At 48.6% G+C, this 16452-nt stretch overlaps 1 protein-coding gene across 10 annotated transcripts in view; it reads right to left on the bottom strand.

The window, feature by feature from the left end:
• Pcnx2 (pecanex 2) overlaps positions 1–16452 on the bottom strand; it is a 200038-nt gene that overhangs the window by 167528 nt on the left and 16058 nt on the right. For all 10 annotated transcript variants that reach the window (XM_045150737.1, XM_004659700.2, XM_045150741.1 and 7 more), the window contains exons 5-8: positions 14626–15909; positions 8465–8612; positions 7972–8117; positions 4352–4430 (exon numbers count right to left, since the gene is read on the bottom strand). In XM_045150737.1, coding sequence (XP_045006672.1) covers positions 4352–4430; positions 7972–8117; positions 8465–8612; positions 14626–15909 — 1657 coding nt within the window. The remainder of the gene's footprint in view (positions 1–4351; positions 4431–7971; positions 8118–8464; positions 8613–14625; positions 15910–16452) is intronic.

Consider the following 16452-nt stretch of genomic DNA (forward strand, 5'->3'; position numbering starts at 1 on the left):
GATACAGTAAACCACAGCCTGACCTGTGACCACAAAGATGAGATGGTGGTGGATTATCAGCAGGGGACAGGAGACCACAGATAAAATAAACCACAGCCTGACCTGTGACCACAAAGATGAGATGGTGGAGGATATCAGCAGGGGACAGAAGACCACAGATACAGTAAACCACAGCCTGACCTGTGACCACAAAGATGAGATGGTGGGGGATATCAGCAGGGGACAGGAGACCACAGATAAAATAAACCACAGCCTGACCTGTGACCACAAAGATGAGATGGTGGAGGATATCAGCAGGGGACAGAAGACCACAGATACAGTAAACCACAGCCTGACCTGTGACCACAAAGATGAGATGGTGGTGGATTATCAGCAGGGGACAGGAGACCACAGATAAAATAAACCACAGCCTGACCTGTGACCACAAAGATGAGATGGTGGAGGATATCAGCAGGGGACAGAAGACCACAGATACAGTAAACCACAGCCTGACCTGTGACCACAAAGATGAGATGGTGGGGGATATCAGCAGGGGACAGGAGACCACAGATAAAATAAACCACAGCCTGACCTGTGACCACAAAGGTGAGATGGTGGGGGATATCAGCAGGGGACAGGAGACCACAGATACAGTAAACCACAGCCTGACCTGTGACCACAAAGATGAGATGGTGGGGGATGTCAACAGGGGACAGGAGACCACAGATAAAATAAACCACAGCCTGACCTGTGACCACAAAGATGAGATGGTGGGGGATATCAGCAGGGGACAGAAGACCACAGATACAGTAAACCACAGCCTGACCTGTGACCACAAAGATGAGATGGTGGGGGATATCAGCAGGGGACAGGAGACCACAGATACAGTAAACCACAGCCTGACCTGTGACCACAAAGATGAGATGGTGGGGGATATCAGCAGGGGACAGGAGACCACAGATAAAATAAACCACAGCCTGACCTGTGACCACAAAGATGAGATGGTGGGGGATATCAGCAGGGGACAGAAGACCACAGATACAGTAAACCACAGCCTGACCTGTGACCACAAAGGTGAGATGGTAGTGTATTGTCATCAGGGGACCACAGATATAGTAAACAACAGACTGACCTGTGACCACAAAGGTGAGATGGTGGGGGGTGTCAGCAGGGGACGGGAGACCACAGATACAGTAAATCTATAGCCTAAGGTCCCCACCTAAACTTCTTCTCATTGCTACTGATTACAAGTTTGTCTAAGATTTCCCAGGAGCATAATGCAAAATTCTCATAAATTGGACTTGTTTGAGATGACTGCTTACCAGATGGGCCAAAACGGAACCCAGCTCTGTTGTGCAAATGAGAAGAAATAGCCAGAAAAGGACCTACTGAGAGACTTCCTCTTAAGCCACCTGGCCTTTAGGCTCAGAAGAGACAAGATGCTCCCTGATCCTGGGAGACTCAAAACTCATCAGAGCAGAAAATAAGAGACTGTTCAGAGTTCGACATTTAAAGGACAATTTAATGAAAAGAAAAATTACGAGTTCTGAGAGAGGAAATGAACAGGGGTGCTCAACCGAGACACAGGAGGGAAGCGAGGCTACCGGAAACGCTGAGCCCTCTCTGGTTTCTAGTTGCACACTCTATAATTTTATTTTTATCCTGAGTGTATTGTGTACATGTGTGTGTATGTGTTTGTACATGTGGGTGCATATGTACTAGTAGTGGTGGGTGGGTGTGTACACATGTGCTCATGCATGTGGAGGCCAGGGGACAACCTCAGACGTCATCTCAGGAACAGTCCTTTGACACAGGGTTTCTCCCTGGCCTGGAGTTCACCAACTAAGCTAGACTGGTTGGCCAGCGAACTCCAGGGCTCCTCTTGTCTACAGTGCTGGGATTGCAAATATACACTACCAGGCCCAGCATTTTTACATGGGACCCGGGGATGGAACTCGGGCCTCAAGCTTGCAAAGCTAGGTCTTCACTGATTCAGTTATCTCCACAGCCCTGTGTAGTTTTATCTTTTAAGGCTCTGGCTGAGCTGGAGAGATGGCTCAGCTTTTAAGGCATTTGCCTGCAAAGCCTAAGGACATAGGTTCGATTCTCCAGCACCCATGTAAGCCGGATGCACAGGCGGCACATGTGTCTTGATTTCGTTTGCAGTGGCTGGAGGACCTGGTGCACCCAAATAAATAAATAAAAGTTTTTTAAAAAGTGTACTTCATGCTCTGGCTTTATTCAAGCTAGTATTACTAGTAAATTCTGTTACATTATTAACTTAGGGGAAAAGTTAAGTATTCAGTAGAGGGAAAAAGGCCAAATCTTCTGACTTTACATTGGGGGAAGAAAAAAAATAAAACAAGATGGCAGGCATGCCAGGTGTGGTAGAACATGTCTTTAATCCCAGTACACAGGAGGCAGAGGTAGGAGAATCACTGTGAGTTCGAGGCCACCCTGAGACTACTTGGTAAGACTACTTGGTAAATTCCAGGCCAGTCGGGGCTAGAGTGAAACCCTACCTTGAAAATAACCCCCTTCTCCACCCCCCAAGAGAAAGACAAGCAGGGCTGGCGAATGTGTCCTGCCCAGTGTATATGGGCAGGCTGTAGGGCAGGGCTGGGGGCAGTCAGATGCAGCGCCCACCTGGCCTCCAAGACAGCAGGCTCTGTCTCTCTTGAGCAGGTCCCACTGTCCAGACTGCTTCAGAGGCTGCTATGTGACAGGACAATGGTGTTCTTTGTTAAAGGATCCCTGAAATTCCTATCAGAAATTCCCTTCACATCTCGGAAGGGACTCTGGACTCCCTGAAAAAACATGGGCCACTGGTAGGGTCTCACTCTACCCCAGGCTGACCTGGAACTCACTAGGTGGCCTCCAACTCATGGGGATCCTCCTACCTCTGCCTCCTGAGTGCTAGGATTAAATGTATGTGCCACCATGCTAGGCTTTATCTTTTTTTTTTTCTTTTTTTTGTGATAGACTTGCCTCAAACTCACTATGTGGCTGAGGATGATCCTCCAGCCTCCTCCTCTCCAGTGCTGGGGTTACAGCTGTGCGTCACAACACTCAACACATGCAGTACTTGTCCACACTAGGCAAGTGTTGTAGCCACTGAGCCGCATCCTCAGCCCTGGAACTCAGGTTCCTAAGACTCCGTTTACAGCCGCCATATGGGAAGCCCGTGACATTCCAAGTACGGCACAAAAGTCCCCACAAAGCAATAAGCATACATGTAATTTTCAGAAACTGTGTATCACAAATTCACCTCCGCATTTACAGCAGGCAACTGAGACAGGACCACATGGGATATTGGTAATATCAGAGCCCAGGAAAGCGTGGATTTAGTCCACTGCTGACAAGCTGAACAGCTGGTGCCGTGTACTGCAAGCTGGCACATGCCCCAACTATGAGAGCCGGCTTAATACCAAGAGACCTCATGGAGCTAGAACAGTGGCGGGTGTGTCGTGAGTGAAACAGGAAACACATCTGGATTATCCACCTGCAGAACGGCTTATGTTCCAACTGCCAGCGAGAACCAGCCACATTCCTGACGCCATCCTGCGGCTTATATGGCACTGGGCTCTGGAGTGACACCACCAGTCCATGTGTGTGCGCACGAATGTGGGCGCGTGTGTGTTGTGGGCATGTGGGCATATGTGTGTGCAGAGGCATTTGCACACGTGTGCATGTATGTGTGGAGAACAGATGTCAGGTGTCTTCTTCTCTGACCATCTATCTTATCTCACAGAACTGGAGCTCGCCAATTTTACAAGATTAATACTGCGGACCCTCCTGCCCCCGCCGCTCCGGCTCTGAGACGACAGGTGCCACGCTGTCCCTTTCATGTCAGTGTTGGGATCCAAGCTCAGGACCTAATGCTTGCACATCATGCACTTGACCCATTGAGCCACCTCACCAGCCCACCACAGTCATTCCTTTTTTTTTTTTTTTTTGAGGTAGGGATTCACTCTAGTCCAGGCTGACCTTGAATTCACTCTATAGCTCCAGGCTGGCCTCAAACTCACAGGGATCCTCCTACCTCTGCCTCCCTTAAGTGCTGGGACTACAGACAGGCACCCACCCAAGCCATTCTTCGGGCTTTAGTTCACACAGGGCTCCCCCCAGTTTATACCAGTACGTCCTATTCACTTGTACATGTGGCCATGACCATGACAATGATTCTACCTAGTTTTCTTTTCTTTCTTTTTTTTTTTTTATAACAATGTCAGATTTTCGTTCACACAAAACCATGCATAGATACCTACAGACTACCACCCTCCTCCTGCCCCAGGCTCCACACTCCACGTTCAGAGGAGCCTGCGTCCCAGCCCCATGCCAGCCCCCACTCCTGGAGGCCAAGCCTACTCACCGAGCGTGATTCGAGGGGGGATGCTGGAAGGAACCTTCTTTCTGATTCCCAGACTTCAAGTAACAGGATCGGATCTCCCCTGCAAAACAAGACCTTTCAGCCGAGTGCATCGCCCAGGCCCGCTTTCACGCAGCTAGTCACGAGGACTCGGTGTGGACTGTCCACACTGCCGGGCGGGTCTAGTTGGACAGCTTTGCAAAGGAGGCAAAGTGACAATAAGCTCCGGAGAGATGAAGCTGCCACCAGCGTGCCATGCCAAGGACAGGTGGTGCCACTCCTCAGAGTTCCAGATTTTCCCCTAGGCCATTTATCACAGAAGACGATGACATAAAGAAACCACGCAGAAGAGCCTTCTTTTTTTGTTTGTTTTGCTTTTAGAGATAAGGTTTCACTCTAGCCCAGGCTGACCTGGAATTCCCTGTGTAGTCTCAGGATGGCCTCGAACTCGAACTCACGGCGATCCTCCTACCTCTGCCTCCCGAAAGCTGGGATTAAAGGCGTGTGCCACCACGCCCGGCTAGAAGAGCCTCTTGTCGGTACCTTTCTGGCAATATGCCTAGACAAGGGTTACTCTATTACTTACCACTTAATTGCTTTAAACTTACTTCCTTCTATCATCTCCCTGCTTGCTTAATTTACTTTTGCTTCATTCTTTTGCCTTTTATTTAAAAAAAATATGTATTTATCTATTTATTTGAGAGAGTGTGAGAGAAAGAAACAAGCAGATAGAGAGAGAAAGAGAACGGGCGTGCCAGGGCCTCTAGCCACTGCAAACGAACTCCAGCTGACATATGTGCCACCCTGTGCATCTAGTTTTATGTGGATACTGAGGAATCGAACTCTGGTCCTTAGGCTTTGTAGACAAGCCTTAACCATGGAGTAATCTCTCTAGCCCTTTTCTTTTCTCTTTAATAGGGACAGGCTCTCTCTCTATGTAGCCCAGACTGGCTCCCAACTTTCCATTCAGTGCTGGGATCACAGGAATAGGCCACCATGTAAGGTATTATTTTTCAGGGTCTTCTATAGAAAAAGCTGGCTTCAAATTCTCTGAGAGGCTGAGAATGACCCTGAACTTCTGATCCTGCATCCACCTCCCAAGTACACACAAGCGTGCTCGACCACACTTGGTCTGTGTGGTTCTAGGGATGGAATTCAGGGCCTGCCGCATACTAGCTATGGTAGTTACAATGTATAGCCCCAACATATTCAGGATTCTATTAAAGTTTGTCATTTAGATCAGTGGCCATGGGTGGAGGATGTATCACTGGGTGGATCTTAGGATCCAGCCTTAAAGTGTGGAGGCAGATTTGGAATTCCAGTCCCAAGATAGGCAAAGTGCCAGGCATGGTGGCACACACCTTTAATCCCAGCACTTGGGAGGCAGAGGTAGGTGGATTGCCGTGAGTTCGAGGCCACCCTGAGATACTATCATGAGTTCCAGGTCAGCTTGGACTAGTATGAGACCCTACCTCAAAAAAACAAAAATAGATAAAAATAAAAACAAAGATAGGCAAAGTGCATGAGCTTTGCCTGGAGTTCCTAAGTGTGTTGTTCTCTCTCTCTCTCTCTCTCTCTCTCTCTTTCTTGCTCGTGTGTGTGTGTGTGTGTGTGTGTGTGTGTGTGTGTGTGTGTAGCTTTTGGGTTTTGGCTTGTGGCTTTTCTCTCTGCTTGGTTCTGCGAAAGCGGGCCAGCTTCTGCCATTATGGAACTTTCCCCTCTTTCTTCAATAAGTCCCTTCCTCCCCAACTGTGCCTGGTCTGGAAGTTCATCCCAGCACCGCGAGGCTGTCTACTATGCTAGGCAAGCACTCTGCCTCGTGGACTCCAGTCCCAGTCTGGCTCTCGCTGGTCCTAATTCCCTCCTTCGCGATGCACAGAACGTGTGACTGCAGCTGGTTGTTTTGGTTGCATCCACATGGGTATCACGCACAAGAGCCTCATTAGGCATGCAGCTGAGAGGGTGGGGGCCAAGGGGACCACCACGCCTCCCAGAAGAGGAGAGAGTAGGCAGCAGATGACCACCACATGCCAGCCCTTTAATGAGGAAAAGCAAGAGATGGAATGCATTTGCAGTCAAATTAGCTCTGCTGGAGGATCCGGGGCATTGAGGTGTGAAAACCATCTCCCATCCTGATGTTCCTGGTGTTAACTCTCCTGGAGTTCTCAGGAACTCCTTCCTCCCCAGCCACAGGGAGCACAGTGAGGCCCCTGCAGGGAGTACCCACGGGTGCCCCCAGCTCCACCACGCAAAAGGCGGCGAAGGGACCACCTAGCCCCTGTGGAGGTTGGGGTGGAAGTGGTGGTGGTCCCCCCCACCCACCTCATTTGTTTTGTTTTCTATAGTGGTTTGTTTTGTCTGCCACCGAGCCACCTCCCCAGTGCCTGAGGTTGTCCCCCTAAAGAACGTCTCTCCGTGGAATGGGGAGATGCCACTCAGTTGTAAAGTGTTCGCCATGCAGTGAGGGCCCGAGTTCAGATCCCCAGACTCCACATAAAAAGCTGGATGTGAGGCTGGAGAGAATGTGTAATAGTTAAGACACCTGTCTGCAAAGCCTAACAACCTGGGTTTGATTCCCCAGGAGCCATGTAAGCTAGATGCACAAAGTGGCACATGTATGTGGAGATTGTCTGCAATGGCCAGAGGCCCTGATGCTCCCATTCTCACCCTCCCCCGCTCCCCACTGCTTGCAAATAAATGAATAAAGCATTTAAAAAACGAAGTTGAATGTACTTGTAATCCCAGCATGGGAGAGGTACAGACTGCAGGATCCTGTGGGCTTGCTAGCTAGCTAATCTAGTCAAAGTAGTGAGCTCCAGGTTCAATGAGGCCCGTCTCAAAGAAAAAGAACTTGGATAATGATTGAGGAATACATCTGATGTTGACCTCTGGCCTTCACACATGTACAGGCACCTGTACACAGAAGTGCACTCACATACATGAACATGTGGACACAGGTGTGCCCCCCACACACAAAGCCTATTTATTCATGGTTCTGCAAGAACAAAAAGCACTTAAGTTTACAGACCAGTGAACTAAATAAGGGGACCCCATACCTCACGGTCTCTACCAGATCCTTCCTGGCATAAATCAGCAAGGTGTTCCCAGTGCACCAAGGACTTAACCCAACACTCACCCCAGAACTGTGCTCCTGATCTTTGGGACTTTGGCCCTACTGCTCAGCTCTCTGTGTACACTAGTTTAAGTCCTTCTTAGGTGATGGCACTAAAATATAAAAAAAAAACTAGGGTCATACTTTTGACAAATATTTTCTCAGCACTGAGCATTGCCCTGTTGAAGGCCACACTCACAAGGGGGGAAGTTATTTATCAAATTTTATTAAAAATTAAATAACTATAGACTATAACGTTGTACAAGATAGTAAAGGAGAAGGTGTTGAGAGCAAAAAGCGGAGGCACCTGGCTGAGTCTTCCTGAAAAATTCCACTCAGAACTGGAATCTAAAGGATAAAGAGCGTACTGCAGGCACAGAGAACCTGGCACATGCAAAGGCTTGAGGCCATAAAAAAAAACAAAAATAGCACATACTCCTTCCAAACCAGTACATAGTAGTCGAGCACAGACTACTGACAGCCGTGCCCAGACCAGCTGAGGGAGGCTCACCGTGTTCGTCAATGAAGACGTGCATGGCGTCCACAGATGTGTCCTCTTGCACAGAGGTCTCCGGGCCACTGATGACTTGTAAGACCGAGCTGTCTTGTTGGGAAGTTACCCTGTAGATGATCTGTCTTTGTCGATTGCCCTGGAAACTTAACAGAAATAAAGGTCTCAAAAATGATTAGGAGGGCTGGAGAGATGGCTTAGTGGTTAAGGCACTTGCCTGTGAAGCCTAAGGACCCAGGTTCAATTCCCCAGTACTCATGTAAGCCAGATGCACATGGTGGTGCATGTGTCTGGAGTTTGCTTGCAGCGGCTAGAGGCCCTGGTGCGCCCATGTTCTCTCTCTCCCTCTCTCCTTCCCTCTCTCCCTCTCAAATAAGCAAACAAATATGATTAGGAATCCGTTGTGCCCTTGCAGTGCATTAAAAGCAGCAGCAGGTGCGTGGAGCTTGACCCCCTCTCTGTACCACACGTTAAGTGACCAAGTCTCCCTTACGACGCCGTGGTTTTGGTGGGCTGTGTGAGCACAGGGCTGGCCCTTGCGTGGTCTCGGCTTGGCAAGTCTGGTTTTCCTGGCTTGGGGTCGTGTCTGCAAGGCTTTTCGCTCTCCACTGCTTTCTCCTTGCTCCCTTGGGAGGCGTGATCTGAAAAACACAACTCTCCATGTTAATAAACAGGAGGCAAGACATCATGGTGAATGTGTTGAGGCAGGACATCATGGTGAATGTGCTGGAAAATGAGCTGACAAACCAGAAACCAGAGCAGAACACGAGTCAGGCCTGGTGACTCAGGCTTGTAATTCCCCATCTGCGAGGCTGAGACTGGGGGATTTCTGTGAGTTCCAGGCCAGCCTGGACTACAGAGTGAGACCCTGTCTCTACAAAACACCAGACCTAGCATGGTGGCATACACCCATAACATCACTACACAAGAAGCAGAGGCAAGAGGATTGCCACAGGTACGAGGCCAGCCTGGTCTACATAGTGAGAACTTGTGTCAAAAAACAGCCAGGCATGATGGTGCACACCTTTAATCCAAGCACTTGGGAGGCAAAGGTAGGAGGATCAACAAGAGTTTAAGGCTGCCCTGAGACTACACAGTGAATTCCAGGTCAGGCTGGAGTAGAGTGAGACCCTACCTCAAGGAAAAAAAAAAAAAAAGGTCCAGCGCCCTCTGCTTCCTCCCTGCCTGATGTTATGATGTGATGCTGGATGTCTGCCCCTGCCACCGTTCCCCACCATGATAGACTTCTTCCTTGAAATGGCTGCCAGGCTCACAGTTTGTACGCCCATAATACACTTAACTGTAAATGGCAGACAGACAGGGAAGCCCAGTTATAATCCCAGTGCTCAGGAGCCAGAGACAAGGCACCCCAGGACAAGCTGGCTAGCAAGACCACCAGCTGAATCAGTGAGCCTTGGGTTCAAGTGAGAGGCCTTGCCCAAGAAAACAAAGGTAGAGGACAATCATCACACTGGCCTGTGGCATACACACACACACATGCACACATACGCCCACATGCATGTGAACATGCATGCCCATACACACACACTCTAAACACACATACAGACATGTAAAAAAGAATAAGAATCTGTATATCTCCTCCAACTTCAAATGCTACTAAGTAAACTTCTTTAAGCATAAAAGTCCTAAATATGTTTGAAAAATAGAAGCATGTATTTCTTTATTTGTTTTAACTTTTTTGTTTTTGAGAGGGGTGGGGCAGAGAGAGAGAATGAGCCCACCACGACCTTCTGCCTGCTTCAAACAAAATCCAGGTGTGTGTGCCTCCTTGTGGTGCGTATGTGACACTGAATGCTTGTGTGACTGCGTACATGCGACCTGGAGATTTGAATATGAATTCTTAGGTTTCACTTAGCCTTAAAAGCTAAGCCATCTCTCCAGCCCAGGAGCACGTATTTATTTAAGAAAGTTTCCTTAGACATCTGCAGACATCATCTACTCTGTCTACACATTCAGGAACTCCCTTGACCTAACTCGTCACTCACATTGACTTACCCTGTCAGAAACCTCCCCACTGGCCTGACGGGCTCCTGACCCACAAATGCACAGCCTCACATGTAAAACCACCACAAAAACGAACCTAACTAGTTCAGTGCTAAGGCCACACTTACCCCTTAAAATATTATCCATCCTTTTACTCACTCATTCTCTAAATGACAATAGTAAAAACAAAGGTAGAAGGAACCCTTGATAAAGATGGAGTGAGAGGAAACACTTAGGAGTTAAGGAAGAATCCTTGAGAGTCAAAAAATCTCCCTCTGTATCATTGGCTACAATGTAGCTGTTCCTTGGCACCAGTTTTGTCCTTTGGCCTTGCCTTGGGAATGCAACAGCTAAACTCAATGTTGGGTTAAAACAGTGACATTAAACACACTGGAAGAGAGGGAGAGACGAGCTTACAGCTGAATCTCAGATAGACAAACCACCAGGTAAAAAGCAGGACAGAGCTCTGGTACAAACAACAAAGCCAGTCTCGGCAGGCAGGCAGGCTCCCACTGGCCCCCAGAAAGTCACTCCTCTTGTTTTCCATCCTTGATTTTGTTTTGCTTCTCCCCTAAAGTGCCTACAGATGGGTGCTGACATCCTTCTACCAGCCCAGTTGACAAGACAAAGAAAAATGTCAGCAATTCCCTGACTAGAAAAGAGACACAGTGCCTTACCTGGTGCCACATGCCTTTAGTCCCAAAACTCTGGGAAGCTGAGGTAGGATGAGTTCAAGGCCAGCCTGGAGCTACAAAGTGAGTTCCAGGTCAGCCACGGATACAGTGAGACTGCCTAGCAAAAAAAAAAAAAAAAAAAAAAAACAGAAATAAAGAAGGGAGGGAGGGAGGGAAAGAGGAAGGAAGGAAAAAGAAAGAGGGGAAGAAGGAAGGAGGAAGGAGGTGAGGGAGGGAAAGAAGAAAGGAAGGGATGGAGAGAAGACACACGGACACCTCATGGGGACTAATGATTAAACCAGAACTTCCCTTCTCCACAGCTCAGTTCACTTAAACCTCAGCGTCAGCCTCAAGAAACACCATCCACTTTGTTTCTTGAGGCAGGGTCTCTCCCTGGCCTAGAGTTCACCAAGTAGGCCAGACGAGCTGGCCATCAGGCTGCAGGGACCCTCCTGTCTCCACCTCCCGAGCACTGTGATTCCAGGTGCATGCCACCATGTCAGGGTTTTACCAGGGTACTAGGGGACTGATCACGTCCTGTGCTTGCAGGCTAAGCTCTTCACAGACTGGGCCACCTCCCCAGCCTAAGAACCTTCTTCAAACATGGATGAGAGAGAATCCTGACTGACCCCACATAACAAAATGGAACATGTCCTGGCTTAAGTTTGGATGTATTCCAGTGGCCACTCTGAAGATAGAAAGTACCAAGTGTTCCTGTGACTGGATGTACACAGCTATCTTCTCTGCATGAACTATCAGCTCTGAAGGTCCTCAGCTATGGCCCAAGGATGGCAGAGAGAGGTGTGAACCACAGGCCATATAAGAAACATAGATGGACCTGGTAAAGCCCTCACGGACGAAGACTGTAGTGATGTGTCCATGTACTGACAGCACAGACCAAACACCACGTTCTGACCTTGGACTTCTTCCTCATTAAAGGAACTGGTTAGCTTCTCTGTGAGGCTCACATTGAGTATTCCCAACACATCTGTGACTCCTCCACAAAAATGTCGTTGGCACAAAATGTTTACATTTCCTTTAACAGCCCATCAGGCAAGCAGTACTGACAGTTGTCGAAAAATGTTTTTAGGGGCTGGAGAGATGGCTTAGTGGTTAAGTGCTTGCCTGTGAAGCCTAAGGATCCCAGTTCGAGGCTCGATTCCCCAGGACCCATGTTAGCCAAGTGCATAAGGAGGCACACACGTCTGGAGTTCGTTTGCAGTAGATGGAGTCCCTGGAGCGCCCATTCTCTTTCTCTCTCTCTCTCTGCCTCTTTCTCTCTCTGTCATGTTCAAATAAATAAATAAAAATTAAAAAAAATTTTAAAAAGAAAGAAAAAAACCCTGTTTTTAGGAGAAAAGTGATACCATAACTAATTGTGGTGCCCAGCTACCTACTGCATTCAGACACCACAGGAAGTTGTACTTAGAAGGCTCTCCTCACACCGCCTGGGTCCTGGCTCACCTGTTCATCTCCCTCAGCTCCTAGGTTCCATAGATAGATATACTCAATAGGCAAAGTCATGCACTGTGTTTTTCCTCTTTTTTTGGCATGTGTTTACTTGTGTAGCTTGTAAATATAACATGTGTATGCAACGTGTAGAAACTAGAAACTGATGGAAGTTGAGTGTCTTCCTCTTCTGTACTTGACTCTTAGGGGACCGGGTCTCTCACTGAATGCAGAACTCAATGACTGGCTAGACAAGACAGTCAGCGAGTCCCAGGGACACTCTTGTCTCCACTTCCCCGGCAATGGGATTACAGGCACGCGCAGCCACATCCAGCATTCGTACATGGGTGCTAGTGAGCTAAATTCAGGCCTTCATTCCTGCATGGCAAGAACTTTACCCACTGAGCAGTATCTTAAGGCCCTCATTTTTTACTCTTTCCCTTAAAAACATATATATGGATATCTGTTTATAACAATAGTACATGTTTATTAGATGTAAATAAAACTAGAGAAAAGACGGTAGCGGGCTCAGCACTTTCATGAACTCTTCAAGCCCGTGGACCAGGTTCCATCCGCAGCCCCCGTGAAAACACAAACGCAGTGGCGCACGTATTTTGAATCCCAACATGTGTACAGCAATGGAGGAGACAAGAGAATCCCATTCACAACCCCACCTCTCTTCAGGCCACCTGCATGACTGATGTCATATCGCTCAGGCTGAAAAGTTTAAAAAGACAAGCTTCCTAGGAGACAAGCCAACTGTGAGATAATTAGGGACTTTACCATTTTGTAGGAGAAGTTAATAGGAAAAATAGGTGCTCTGGACAGAAACGTGCTTCACAGTGAACTTTCTCAGAAGGCATCACTTCTATACAGGAAGACATCTACTTTGAGGATACTATAGGAAGATACATTCATGGACTTCCCTGGAGATAAACAACTCTGCCTTCTAGAGAAGCCAGAACTTGGTCACTGTGCCTTGAGCATGTTGCAGAGTGAGCCCTACAGGCGAAGACACCCAGTCTAGAAATTACCAACTAGAAATGCTCCAAAAGCCGGAAGGTTTTTGCATGTGTATTTGTGTGGTATGCACGCTGGGCACATATGTGCTCATATGTGTGTGGGCACTCGTGTGTGAAAGCCACAGGTAGACACGGAGGTCTTCCTCAGTTGCACTCTGCCTTCTTCTCCAAGACAGGGTTTGTGCCTGATGCCGGAGCTCACAAGTTCTGCTACACTAGCTGGTCAACAAGTCCTGCGCATCCTCCGGTCTCTGCCTCCCTAACACTGGAATCACAGGCGCACGCCACCCCACGGGCTTTTACACGAGTGTTGAGGATCGGAATTCCTGTCTTCATGCCTGTATGACAAGCCCTTTACCTCTTGAGCCACTTTCTAAATAGCAATGTAACATCACAAAAGTAAAACCCCACCTGACCTCAGACAGGGCAGGTCAGAATGCAGATGTGTAAGATCACCCTCAGGGTGTGTATGTCGGGGAGCGGGGAAAGATGGAACATGCATGAACCCAAACCTAGGCAAGATTGTATTTAGACTTGAGTCTTATTCAAAGATACCTCCTTGGGAGTGAAGTCATCAGTGAAAATAAACAACAGTGGACACTGCAAGCCTTAAGTTTGGCCAGCTAGGCCAAATAAGCCAATGGGTGCAATAGCAGCATGTCTACTATGGGGATACCAACTGTTCTCTAATTGGACTGGAGACCCACTCCATGGGAAGGACTACATTCCTGATACCAAAAACCTGACAGGTAAAGTCATGAGCCCTAAGGGTGTAATGCCTGCTGGTGTCTGGCTAAACGCATATATTATGCTTACCAAACTTCCCATACCCATACATTAAAGCTACTCTCACTTTTGGTTAGAGAAGCTTTTCTTTTCAAATGGCACTGATGTTGGGATGATTCAGAAGGCACCAGGTGCTGAGAAGAAGTGACAGAGGAGTGCTCAGCACTAAAACATCTCTATGACACCTTCCAAGGCTCAGGGTCCATTGCAGAAGAGGTGGCAGGAAGAATGTAAGAGCCAAAGGAAAGATAGGACCGCTTACAATGTATACTCTCAGACACAAAATGGCTTGGATATCCGTGACCTTGCAGTGCCTGGCACTACGTACACAAGACTGTCATAATAGGAGGAGAAGATGATGACATCAAAATAAAAGAGAGACTGATTGAGAGGGGGAGGGGACATGATGGAGAGTGGAGTAGTGAAGGAGGCGGAGGGAGGGAATTATCATGGTTTATTGTCTATAATTATGGAAGTTGCCAGTAATATTTTTTTGAAAAAAGATGTCTCCTTGTATGCAAATATCCCAAGCCTAAACAATTTTAGATTATGCGTGTGTGTCACATGACTCAGTACTGATACACTCACAAACATGGACAGCAAAATCAAGCAACAAAGGATCATATGAAAGTGTCTCTATGAGCAAGAACAGATGACAGGCACAGGACGAGGAGAACGGCCCTGCTGTGGCGTCACCAGAGAAGCAAGTGGAACCTTACCTTCTGGGGCCCGGCTTGCCTCGTTCTGCTCCACCGAGCTCTGCACCCCGTTGGAGGGCACCACCTTGGATGTGCTGATGCATTCCAACAGAGAGACAAATTCCAGGAAGTTGGATTCATTTGGAATCTGTCCCTCCTTGGCCTCCAAGTCTGACTTGGAGGTTGGGATGGGCCTCTCTCTGTCGTTGACAGCCTCTGTGGAAGTTCTGCTCAAGAACACTCCGGTCCCGCTGTCCACGCTGAGCACGCGAGCGTGTCTCCTCTCGTGACTGTTCTTCCAAGAGGTGGGGTCAAGGTCAGCCTGGTCCTCCCGGCCCTCTTCAGGCTCAGAGGCCACTCCTGGCTCCCGGACGCACCTTGGGGCAGGACTACAGTCTTTGGTGGCACTCTCTGTGTCCCCAGATCCGTAGCCAGAACATAAATTAGGGGACATCTCCACCTGTAGTCTCTTGGGAGTCCTCTCACTCTCATTGTCTTGGGGACAAGAGGCACCTCCTCCTCTCTCCTCAGACAACTCCAGAGTGATCATGGGAATTCTGACTGGTTCAGAGTCAGCAGAACTGGCCATTGCTGGGCCCGCTGGCTCTGCATCTGGCCTGAAGCCGGTCCTATCTGAGCTGGTCACCTTCAGATGTAGGGAGCTCTCCATGTCACTCATGGAGTTTGGGGTGCTGCTCATGGTGATTACGATTTTAATGGGCTCATGCAGACTCAGCGGCTCTCCAGGCTGGGAGGTGTCAACCAGCGTCACAGTGACCTCCCCATCCGAGTGATCTCCTTCCTGGTTCGAGGGTGGATCCACGTGACAAGGTGTGCTGGCTGGCTCCCAGGTGGGTTCAGCCACGACTGTGTTGCACTGTTGGCAGCTACTGCTCAGGCTATCCTGTGGCATCATGCTCTGGAACTGTCCCTTGGTAGAACCTTGGTGACAGCTGACAGCCTCAGGAAGCAGGACTGAATTCTCACTGCTCCATGGCTGGAAGGAGACGTCGGCTTCTAGTAAGTCATACTGGGACAGCGACAGGTGTGGCAACTTCTTCATGGTCCCTGTGTCCACCAACCCTCCCTCGGACCTATGGCGGGATGGGCGCCGGCCCATGGCCCCTTGATCCTTCCATTTCCCATTGATGAGCATCTCTGAGGTAAGTGGCTTTGCTGGTCCTGCTGGCCTGGACACATGTCCTGGGGTGCGCACCTGAGCAGCAGGCAAGCTTTCTGACCTGATGCCAGGTGAGGTGGCTGACACCACCGCTGCCTCCGGCTGGTCTTCTGACAGAACAGCACCTGTGACATGAACACAGAGGACAACTTGAAACACACATGACACACACGCATGTGACATGAACACAGAGGGAAACTTGAAACACACATGCCACAGATACTTAATGGCTCCTGACACCAAGAGTTGTTGGTTTGGGTGGGGGGTTAATTTTTATCTATTAGAAAGGAAGAGAATGGGTGTTCCAGGGCCCCTTGCCACGGCAAATGACTACAGACACATTTGCCACCATATACATTTGGCTTATGTGGGTTCTAGGGAATCAAGCTGGGTTCTTAGGCAAGCACCTTAAACCGCTAAGCCAGCTTTCTGGCCCTGATTTTTGGGATTTTTGTGTGTGTGAATGTGTGTTGCTGTTTGTTTGTTTTCGTTCTTTGTTTTTGAGGAAAGGTCTCATGAATCCCAGGCTGGCCTTGAACTCATGATGTAGCCAAAGATGACCTTGAGTTTCTGATCCTCCTGTCTCCACATCTGAGTGCTAGGAGTTTAAGGGTGTACCATCACATCTGGTTCATGCCATGTTGGAATTTATCCTAGGGCTCTGTGCA

This window comes from Jaculus jaculus, chromosome 5, assembly GCF_020740685.1.
Source record: "Jaculus jaculus isolate mJacJac1 chromosome 5, mJacJac1.mat.Y.cur, whole genome shotgun sequence".
Lineage (NCBI taxonomy): Eukaryota > Metazoa > Chordata > Mammalia > Rodentia > Dipodidae > Jaculus > Jaculus jaculus.